General features: G+C 51.7%; 1 protein-coding gene across 1 annotated transcript; it reads right to left on the bottom strand.

Annotated features, from left to right (window-relative positions):
- Positions 1-508: 508 nt before the first annotated feature.
- LOC104537857 (DNA polymerase epsilon catalytic subunit A-like) lies at positions 509-11,341 on the bottom strand (the record flags this gene model as incomplete). Its single annotated transcript, XM_010180869.1, has 19 exons — positions 11,285-11,341; positions 11,070-11,150; positions 10,947-10,991; positions 10,726-10,818; positions 9,976-10,130; positions 8,973-9,114; positions 8,578-8,658; positions 8,198-8,305; positions 7,653-7,763; positions 7,285-7,370; positions 6,609-6,728; positions 5,670-5,802; positions 4,914-5,027; positions 3,957-4,169; positions 2,930-3,037; positions 2,051-2,179; positions 1,566-1,668; positions 1,327-1,473; positions 509-675 (listed from the first exon to the last, which is right to left on the bottom strand). Coding segments are annotated over exons 1-19 (2,193 nt in total), but the record flags the coding sequence as incomplete, so codon positions are not given.
- Positions 11,342-11,363: the final 22 nt, after the last annotated feature.

Raw genomic sequence — 11,363 nt, 5'->3', positions numbered from 1 at the left:
GTGGCAGCAGGGATCAACCACAAAGCAAATGGGTTGTTAATTAACTCCACCAGTGGCAGAGTCCCAGGGCCTGGCCGTTGCCTTCAACACACTCCAAGAAAAATGTGCCCTGGTCTCTAGCATGAACCTCAAGCAGCAAAGAACTAGAACGGCCTCCTGGCATCAACCATTCCTTAACCAGAGGTCAAGACCTTCCTTCTCAGCTTGTCTCTTTTCTGCACATAGGAAGAATGCCCCAGACTGAACCTGGCCAGATTAGCTACACAGAACAGAGACCAGCTGAGGATCTGCTAAACCTAGCGAGAACTGGAGAAGCAGCTTTGTTTCTGACAGCACCACAGAGGCAGTAAATGCCATGGCAGCAGCTGTTGAAGATTCAGCAGCGAGAAGCTACAGCTGTCGGGAGCTCCACCATGTCCTTCTTGAATATGAAGACTGAATAGAGCAATCCTTTAGTGCTCATGTTTTTGAGATATGAGAGTTCCCCAGCCTAGCCAAGGCAAATTACACCAGAAGTTGAGCTCAGTACCTTGTGCAGCCCCTTGAACTCGTAGCGGCGGTCCCTGAAAGCTCGGACTGTGTCCACGTAGAAAGAGTTCTCCCGCTGGCAGATGGTGGTAACTCGTTCCTCCACCTTGGTGGCGTGGATCTTCTTGTACGCCTTGCGGCAGTAATCTAGCCAAGGGAAGAAGCAGAGGGAGCTTCTTAGGTATGGCTGCCCCGCTGCAGTCAGAAGGATGGTCACAGTGTGGAAAGGGAGACATCTAAGCATCAGGCACGGGTGAATGGGGAGATAAGTCAGCTGCAAAGGGATAGGAAGAAAGATAAAAAGATACCAGCATGGAGAGAAGCAGCATCTCATTATGCAGATGCAGGGACAAGTGGCGGCGAAATAAACTCATCATGATGCACGTATGGCTTATCCACAAACCCTGCCCCAGCCAGTTGGATGGTTCTGATAAACCAGGTGATGGGATAATGTTATGTTTTCCTTCATTAATAGGCTTTAATTAGCAGCCTTCCAAAAAATGAAGCAATTCATCTTTCAGCTCAAATCTGTGGCTCTCAATAGACAAAAGCAGAAACATGACACAGGCATCAGTGCCTGGCCCCTTTCTGAGAAGCATGCAGGAGACTGCCGGGATCCTGGAGGAGGTCTGCCAAAACACGGTCTGAGGCCAGATCCAGACCACACTAACCCCACAGCCGTAAGGGAGGTAATTACTGGGGCGCACCGCTCACAGTCTAGGCTGCAAAACACCGCTCCAGGTCATGACATTGATTTTTTGTTCTTGGTTTGGTTTTTTGTTTGTTGGGTTTTTTTACCTGCCAGCCGCTTTTTCTCGTACTTGGCCTGTTCTTCCCGGGAGAGCTCATGGAAGGCGCGGGGTGCTCCCTCGGGGGACAGGGGAGGGAACTTCTCCGATTCCAGCTGCTGCTGGATACGGTGGTACTCGCTGCGGCTGGCGGGCACTGTGGAGAAGGCAGCTATCAGCACCCCAGGAGAGAGGCAGGAATTGGTCTCCGTCTCTGTGGGTGGCCTTCCCGGTCTCTGCTGTACTTACTGAACTCTCCTCTCCACTGCCAAGTCATCCGGCGCTGACAGTTGGCACCTGGCTTGTTGAAGTCGCAGGCGGCACACGTGGCCTCATCCACCATGGCTGAGGGCTGGACACAAGGAACAGACACAGAGGTGTTAAGAGGGGACAGCTCTCCAAACCACGACTCATGCTGGAACAGGCACTGGGTGGCAGAAGAGCATAGGTGTGAACATCAGACATTTGAGCATCGGTGAGTTTTCCTTTCCAGAGCCTTCTGAGAACACAAAACCCACAAAAGCATTGGCTGTTTTATTTGGGAAAAGTCCTAACTAAAGTTGTAGCTCAGCCTCTGCAGACCTGGCAGCTTAACTGAATTTCACACCCAGCCTTATCTGATCCCCCTGCCCTGAGCAGAAAGTTCAGCCCTGGCTGTTAAGGGGATCCAACCAAAGGGACCACCAATGTCACCTAAAATACAAATTAGGAGAGAAGAGTTTGATGTTACCCACCTGTAACCTGTTGGTCAGAATTATGTTGGGGTACATGGCCCCCACATCTAGATGGTAGATAAGGGGACACTCAATTCTGTTTGGAACATCCTTCAGGGAATTCAGTTTGACCTTGATTTCATCACAAACCTGTGGTGAGACAAAAGGAAGTGAAACTCGGGCAGGAAGGAGTTAATGAGCCAAATACTTGTTGAATTTGGCCCTTTACTCCTGCACAGGGACACCTGCCACTGGCTCTAGGGAAGAATTTAAAGGACCAAAGGAGCAGCACCAGGCACTCCTTGACCACGAGGTTTTGTTTTGGACCTCCAAGGTAGACTTTATCTGTAGGGGGTACGTGGAAGGTGAGAGCAGCTACTTCCTAAAGGTTACTTGATCAAGGACCTTTTCAGTGAAAATGGGTTAATGGAGACAACAGCAAAGACCAGAAACCCCCAGTCACTAACTGATGATGCCCTCCAAGAAACTCCAGACTTGGCTTTGGAAAGGGGTGACCTGCACTTTGTAGCTGACAAGAAACAGGGAACAAGAGGAACATAAGTATTTAGGATATCTGAGTGGTCTGTCTTCTCACTAAATCCCCTCCTCAGAGCTTTGCTCCTGGTTCAACCAGCGAAGGGGAAAGCAAACCATGTCCCTCAGCCAGGACAGAGACCCTGGATCCCCAGGCTGGGCAGGGGGTCCTGGCTGGGGCTGCTGGAAGCTGCAGATGCTTGTAACATCCCTTAACACCATCTACTCTGCAGATGGCCATAGATGGGCTGCTTGGTCTCTCTCTGTAGAGTGTGAAATGGACCTAAACAGGCAGTTCAATGCTGCAGCCCCTGCCTGGCAGCTCAGTACCCCCCACCAAGCCTGGCCGTGCAGTGGGTGATGTACCTCCTGGAAGTTGGTGACTTGGTCCAATGGCAAACCCTCCTCCTCCTCAATGGCATGCCGCAGAGTCTTCTCCACATGCTGCACCAGGAAGTCGAAGGCAGCAGGGTTCTGCAGGGGTGTGAGGACGGCACTGAGCCCGTGGGCTGTCCCTGGCTGCAGGCTGACAGCTCCAGCCCTGCTGCCTGTGTCCCTGCCTGACTTGGGAGCCCCAAGCGTGGCCTGGCAGCACAAGGCAGCACACTGAGGCATGGGCAGGGTCAGGACCACTGACACCAGGTCAAACAAACAAAAAAGCAATGAAGGAAAGAAACAAGGGCAGCGAAGGAGCAGACAGTTGTGTTTCTGTTCAGTAGTGTAGCCTCTCTCATGGTCGCATGCTGCCTACTGCAAGGGTCCAAAGATCCAGACTTAGCCCAGATTCTTTTACACACCCAGTGTATGCTCCCCCAGGATCATTCACTGGATGATATCTACCAAAACGACCCACATTAAGTGCAATGCATCACATGGCAGAGAGCGAAGCTGCCTCTGAAAACTCTGTGGTCCATGACCACAAAGCAGGTATGAGAAAGGACATGGGGAGGTGATGGAGACAGCAGTGTGAACCAGAAGCAGGTGAAAGATGCACAGGAAGGGTTCATAAGAAGCTTAGTTTGGGTGGGAGAAGGACAGACGGAGGACAGGACCCCAAGGGGATAGAGGCATATTTTCCAGGAATCACTGGCTCAAAACCAACCCCAAATCCCCACTTCACCACTCTTCCTTGCTGTCAACAAGGTCTGGCTTGCTTCCAGTATGTGATATATGTGATATATATGGCCCTTGCTCTCCCAGTGAGGCCCAGATGGCCACTTGGAAGCCTCCTCCCATCCCTTTCTAGCCCAGCTCCATGCAGCTGCAGCTGCTGACGGTCTCCTGAAGTATGGCCCGTACTGCCCAAGCCCAGCAGGGACACACAGGAGAGGTTAACACCAGGGGTTATTCCTCACTACCACACTCCTCCGGAGTTGGCTGCATGGTTCCTTACCATTTTGAAGCGGCAGGGGATGTCACTGCGGAAGACCCCAGATTCCAGCGCTTCGACATGGCCTCCCACGTATGTCTCCGAGTCCAGCACGTGGCCATCTTCTGTCAGTTTGTTGAATTCCTGCTCCTGCTTGTTGGGGAAGATGATGTTGGCATGATAGGCCTGAACCATCAGCAGTGCCTCGCACAGTGTCCCAGATCCTTTTCTTAACACCTGTGGGAGAGACATCAAAGCCAGTTTTAAACTCAAAGAGTAGATTTAGATTAGATATCAGGAAGCAATTCTTTACTGTGAGGGTGGTGAGGCACTGGCACAGGTTGCCCAGGGAAGCTGTGGATGCCCCCTCCCTGGCAGTGCCCAAGGCCAGGCTGGACGGGGCTTTGAGCAGCCTGGGCTGGTGGGAGGTGTCCCTGCCCATGGCAGGGGTTGGACTGGGGAAGCTTTAAGGTCCCTTCCAACCCAAACCATGCTGTGATCCTGCAGGAAGTGCTCTATCAATGCTGGTGGGACTGGACTGCCCTTGCAGCCAAACCAGCCAGGCAGGACCTCCAGACCTCTGCTGCCATCATCTCCTGACACTACTGTCAAGTGCCTCTGTAACCTAAAGTAGGTGGAGACAGAGGGACATTTCCCACATGCTTAGTGCAGAGATCTTCCAAACCATCCTCCCTACAGCTGACAACAGCCGTCAGGAGACCTAGCTTTGCATGACATCAGCCACACTTTTTGCTCCAGCCCTGTACTGCCACCCCTCAAGTCTCTTGTACTTAGGCACCTCTCTCAAAACACTCCAGAGCTGTGGAGAGAAAGGAGTGGCCTCCAAATCCACCCTCCCTCCATCCCTGACACAGATGGGAATGCCTGGGCAGTGGGAATCAGGTCTGTGGCCAGAGCAGCCCTGCTGCATGGGAGATCTGTCTCTTGGCAAAGAAATCAACATGTCAGGAGTGCACCCACCTCATCAGGCTCCATGGGAATGATGGTGCACAAGGCAAAAATGAAAGGATGCACATACTTCATATACATGTAATAGGTAGCAACTGCATCAGACACTGAATAGGTGGCCAGGGTCTGTCAAGGAAGTGTGAGAAGCAAATGAACCTCAATCACATGTGACAGAGCAGTTCAATGACAATAATCTTCCGCTGCTCCCTGCTGGACATGCTTGTATTAGCAGGCAGAAGGGAAAGGTGTATTTCTCCATATCCTGGGCTGTAAAGAATAATCTCATTTCAGAGGCCATCCTACTCTAGCTCTAATTATACAGTGCTATGTCAGCTTCCAATGAGAAGAAATGGGGAGGATGAGCTCAGGGCACAGCTTCTGCCCTGTTTGGGAGTCAGGAGCCTGCACCAGGGCTTCAGTAAACACCTGGAGCACGAAGTCTATTTCTTGCACCTCCAGCAAGTCATGGCTCTTTCTGGTATTTCTGATTTGGGTGGTGCCTGCCACCTCGTGTTGATGTAAATAAATACAGAAAATACAGTGCAACGCCAGTGCTAGAACCACTTCAAAGAAATCCTGTTCTTTCTCCCCACAAGCCCAAGTTCTTCTAAGGCACCGGCAGTCTGGGGAGACAGACTGAGTTAACTTCTCAAAACCCACTGCATTAAGCAAGAACATTTTGTAACACTTTAAGATTCAATCATAGTGAAGCTGTTCTAGGCTTGTTTTCCAGTTGCTCGGAGGAGATGCAGCACAGGGAGGGAATACCTGAGGCTCCTCTGTGGCCATCCGGCACATCTCTTCAGGGTCCAGCTCCACTGGGTCGTAACCCAGCTTTGCTTTAGCTGCTGCTTTCAGGTTGTGACTTCCCACTGGCAGGTAACTGTCTCTCTTCACCCACCTGGACAGAATCATGAAAATACCAGTTTGTGCAGAGAAACAAGCCTGCCCTTGACAAAGGTGGTCAGGCTTGCAAATGGGACCCCAATTGCAAAGGGAACCTCTCACAGAGGAGAGCTGAGAGCTGAGCATCCAAGTGCAGCAGAGCAAGAAGCTGCCCAGCTTTAGATATCCTGCATCTCTATGAATACACTGAGATCCCAGTCAGGACAAACCCTACTACCCATGCCATCACCACCGCTCAGGATTACCACCTTCCAACCCCCTCACTGGCGTTCAGATAAACATTTAACTGCTGGAGGAGACACCACCAGGACTGCAAGGACAGGCAGCCACTCTCCAAAGTCCAGACACTGCTCTCATGGAGGAAACCCACATAAACCTCCAACTCCTCTCTATCTCCAATGCATGCACGATGTGTCCTTTCCTCTTCCAGCTGTGCCAGGAGGCTGTTGGGTTAGGACATGCTCACTTTCCCTCTCCAATGGCCTGATCTTACCCCACCCTTTCTCTGCTCCCCCAGATCAGATGTCAAGCACCTGAGGACAGCCACCAGCAGGCTGCAGGGAAAGGGACAGCCCTGATGGTCCTTCATTGAGAGGACTCGGGAGCTTCTGGGGTATGCAGAGCACCAAGGGGAAGCAGCATAGTCAACAAATGGACTATCATAAGAGCCTGGGGAGGTGCCACACATGAAAGCCTCCAACAGACAGGAGGAGGACAGTATGCAAATACAACTGTAGGTATTTTATACAAATTCAAGAGATACAAGACGCAGTTATATGGTAGAGGGGGAGCATTTGGTACCTTAGACAATCCATGTGGATGCACTGGGATGCTTTGTACTCTCCTTGGCTGTCCTTCTGAAACCCAATTTCCTGATACATATCAATTCCATGAGCTGCTGCTCTTGCTTCCACGAAGGGCCTGGGGAAAGAGGCAACATGAAGAGAAGGAACAGAACTGCTGTTTCCCTTCATCTCCAACAACAGTTTCACAACTGCTTTGTTACAAACTACCTAAAGCATTTTTCTTGCTATTTATCTGGGATACCTGGCCATGGGAAAAACTTCCTGCAGGACAGAATTGCAGCATGATCCAAGAGGCGAAGCTGCTGTCTTACATCCTGCACCAGGAGGTGGAGGCACATGGTGCTTCTCCCCTTGCTTCCCGAAGGCTTGGCTGTGCCTCTCTCTCTGATACCCTCCAGGACTCTTTAGACCTCTCCCTGCTCTCCCAAGACTGGGCTCATGCATACATCAACACTGCCACAGGAACAAGGGTTTAAAGCAGCTCAGCCAAGTGGATGGGACTCTACAAAAGCTTACACTTCCGCATTCCTAGCTCGAACTGGCCAGACAGTTGGCATGGATCACACACAATCACCACTGTGTGATCTATGGAAGGACGTTGAGGTTGGTACCTGACCCTGCCCCATGGCTCAGCTGACACCTTGCCAGCCTAGTTTGCATTCCTGACTTACCAGTCAAAGAAGTCTCCATTGTATGTAACAATGATGGTGGGTTTGGTCTCCTGGACATGTTCAAACCACCTCTGGATTAAATGAGCCTAGGGTGAAACAGAAGAGCAGGAAAGATAGACATACACAGTAACTTCATCTCCTCCATGGAGAGGTAGTGGATAGCATTCAGCTTACTCCACCCTTCCTCTCTTCTTCCCACCTAGCTCAAACCTGACCTCTCTTACCCTTATTTCTCAGAAATGAAAGCACAACCAGCACTTGTGGGACCCACCCCATTCCCCAGTGAGGCAGCCTTGCAGGCAATCAGCTCTCTTTGGCCAACAAGAGCTCCAGGCAAGTAAAGAGTCTGCTGGGAAGAATGAACTTACTTCATCTGGTTCATTAAAGACACAAAACGGACCCTCATACTCCGGCTTGGGAGTAAACTCAAAGTCTTCAATATCCTCAGAGACGATCTCCCTATTTGTGATCAGGTAACCCTAGGGAGGTGACAAGGAGCCAGTTAGGAGGACTTGGCTTGCAGACAACCTGAAAATGCTGTCAAAATGGAGGGGCATTTTCCTTTAGAAAGCCAGAGCTTCTGTCAAGGAGGAACAACTGTTTGGGAGTCATCTGCTGAACTATCGCTGGCCATCAGCTAAGGAGGCCATGGGGAGACAACATGGGATGGCAGAGTTGCCCCTGTGCTCTCCAGGTTACTACTCCTCCCTCAGAGGAGCACCAGCAACCCGAGGTGGGCACCACGAAACTAAATATCTTGTGCATAATTTTGACTTTAATTTCATTTCCATGGCCACACACCAAGGGGCTGGCAGTAAGGCAAGCCTGGAGCAAGCTGGGTTGGACGCAAACGCTGGCCTGCTCCACGGCTGCTCTGCTGGAACATGGAGGAAACCGCTCTACTGTGCCTTACCTGCCCATCAATCATGTAGGAGATCATCATGATCTGGTCTGTCTCCGCATCAGGAAACTTCAAAGGGAGTTTTGTAGTTTCAATGTCAAAGGCAAGAACGACAGGATCCTGAGCAGGATCAAATCCATTAGAAAATACCCTAAAACTGACTTGAAGTTAAACAGCAATTCCCTTTAAGCCCAGTGCTAGCCCAGCAAACGAACCAAACCCTTTCCAGTAATTATTTCACTGCTTTATAAACCCAAAAATCACTACCCAAGCCTAGAAACAAAGTCTTCCCCTGCACACCACGGTGTGACACCAGCAGCACATTGGAAACCCACTCCTCAGGATGGACACACCAGCCACGCATGACTGATGCCTGTCCAAGCAATGCTCACCGGTCGCTCCACAAGGTCATCTCGGCGGGTGATTTCAGGGGGGTAGGTGCTGCCCCGATATCGCACGTTGTACCAGTGAGCCTGTTGAGAGAGGAGGCCTTACTGTGGGCCAGCACTTGGCATCACTCTTCAGCTGCTGGGGTCAGAGCTGCGTGAAGTAAACACAGCCCAGAAGAAAGGCTCAAGCTGTGGCGGTGCATCAGTCAATTAACTTCTCTGTGCATCATTAACTAAGGAGGAGGCCCAGCAGTATGGGACTGAGCTTTACACATGAAATCATAGTCACGGAAACCTTTGCAAAGGTCCCCGGGAGAAAACGTTGCCAACCTGCCTGCACTTCAGGAGTATGGCAGCAGGAAAGCCAAGGTCTCCCAGCTTCCCCACTCCTTACTCACCACGTGGATCTTCAGGTCAATGGACAGGCGGACGTGGTACGGTACGTCATACTCCCGCATATCCACGATGTTGTCCATCTGGCTGGCAACCTTCCTGGAGGCCCCTTCCTCATCTGTGCTCAGGCTGCCTCCACTCAGAGCGCTGTGAGGAGCAGAGCAGCCGCCTTACCTGAGTGCTCGGCTGCAAGGCACAGCCACGCGCAGTGGTGTCAGCTGGCACCAGGAGCCAGTGACAGGAGAGAACGAGAAACACTTCACCTGCTTGCAGAGGCATCCCTGGGATGGGCAGCACTTGCGGTTCCATTGCTCCCATCTAATTTCACCTTCTCTCATGTTTGGGAGCTCAGAGGTACAGGTAGATAAAACCCACATCGTGGCCCACACAGTTCTTACAGAACTGGATTTATAAACATGACAATGAGTCTGAGCGTAACGAGGCGACCTGGGAAGCCCTTTGAACCAGGATGGGACACCTTCCAAGTGAGCAGGGAGCAGTCATTGCGCTTGATACTTCTACCTCAAGTTTCAACTGAAATCAGACTTCGGGGCCAGGAAACCAAAGAGAGGGGCGAATTTTTCAGGTGTACGTTCTGGTTGACTTTAAAAACAAAGTTGGTTTTTTTTGATTCTTTTTTTTATGTCTGCAACTGCATTTCTAATCTTGTAAACAAGTGTCTGGCTTTTTATTCAGAGAGAAAATGTTTGTTGGGTTTTTTTCCCCCTTTAGTCACAGGTAGAAGTGAGGTTCCCCAGTGTCTCTCAGTATTCTTTCCTGGGGGACAGGGAATCTATTTGACCAGCACGCAGAAGTGCCACCACAGCACATCCCATCCCAGAGGCTCTGGGACCCCTTGATGTGCAGCACTGAGCTGGAAGAACCACCTTGGAGATGGGTGGCAGAGAGTCATAGGACACCACCTCCCCGAGGACAGCTAAGAAATAATCAAGGAAGACCAACTATTAACACAAGGGACCGACTGGCTGCCCTGCATAGAGCTCCCACCTCGACAGCATGGCCGTGTAGACATCGTTAGCCTGGTCTCGCTCCCTGTTTTTCCTCACAGCAGGAGAGATCTCCTTCCGCACCTTCACCAAGTCATCCACTGTGTTGAAGGACAGCTTGATGTAGTTTCTCTTAAGGCCCACCAAGTGGTTTGGCTGCAAAACAGCAAAATAAAGCCAGCTGAGGGTGGATGAGCACTGAGGGATGGCCACCACAAGAGAGAGTGGGGAAGGCAGACTAGACTGACACAGGCGGAAGAATTGGCCAAAAATGAGGTGCCAATGAGTGGGAGAGTCAACCACTGAGAAGAGACTCTGGTGGGCACGTCAGGGAAGAGAACAAGAGCTGCACAGCAAGGGCCTGGCCAGCCCTGCTGCCTGGACAGACAGGACCATGAGCAGGATTCACCCAGGAAAGGGAAGGAAAAGTGGGTCAAGCTTGAGCAGCATCCCCCTCCCTCAGTACCTACTCCTCTGATTACTCTTTAATTCCTGAAATTAAACATCTTGAACACACTGTGAAACAGCTGATGTGCTCAAGGACAGGAACATAGTTACTACCGATAAGCAATTAGCCATAACTTACACATTTCTGATAGGCACCACAATAAGCACTAGGATATCAAAGTCAGGCATGCTGTCTCCCTTCACTACTCAGTCCCTTCAGTCCCCTCCTATTTCACTAGAGCTGTGCAAGGTTGAAAAGAAAAACCCCACTACTCAACAGCACAGAGGGCAGAGGAACACAGACCAGGTCCAAGTCTTCTTTGGGAACAGTTTCCAGCCTTGCAATCTTCCCTTGGAACTTCTTGGAGAGGAAGGAGGTCACCTCTCGCTCGCAGCCCTGCCAAGAGACCCTGGCGCTGAGCAGCATGTCTCTGTTCTGTCCCAGAGTACAGTGCCTAGAAGCTCCCCAGTCATCTGCTGTTCCCTTCCCTGAGGACCTCAGCCCCCCCAGCATCCCCTCCTCACCTTCTGGGTGGCGATGTAGAAGTAGGGCTTGTAGGGCAGGGCCACCTGGGAAAGAGCAGACAGGTGATGGTGGAGGGTCCCCTCATGGGACTCTGCGCCCCATCTGCTGCCCCAGGGACCCACCTTGAAGCGGCTTCCGTCCTCCTGGATGAAGTAGTAGTCCACAGCGCTTACAGACCGCCGGTCCTCATCCAGCACCTCTGTCTGTTCATGGGCACAGCGGACTCAGCGGGATCCCTCTGTGAGAACCTCCCCCGGGCCTACTGGGGCATCTCCATGGGCCACCCCGTTCTGCCCCTCAGGGGCCTGCCCATGGGAGCCCCACCCCCGGGTCTTACCGGGGGCTTCCCCGTGGGACACTTCCCGCCCCCGGGCCCTATCGGTGGTCTCTCCATGGCCTCCCCCCGCGTGTCCGTC

The sequence above is a fragment of the Mesitornis unicolor genome, unplaced genomic scaffold (genome assembly GCF_000695765.1).
Source record: "Mesitornis unicolor isolate BGI_N332 unplaced genomic scaffold, ASM69576v1 Scaffold8313, whole genome shotgun sequence".
In the NCBI taxonomy this organism is placed as follows: Eukaryota; Metazoa; Chordata; class Aves; order Mesitornithiformes; family Mesitornithidae; genus Mesitornis; species Mesitornis unicolor.
Note: the sequence above shows the minus strand (reverse complement) of the source record. Positions and strands in the feature narration are given on the sequence as shown.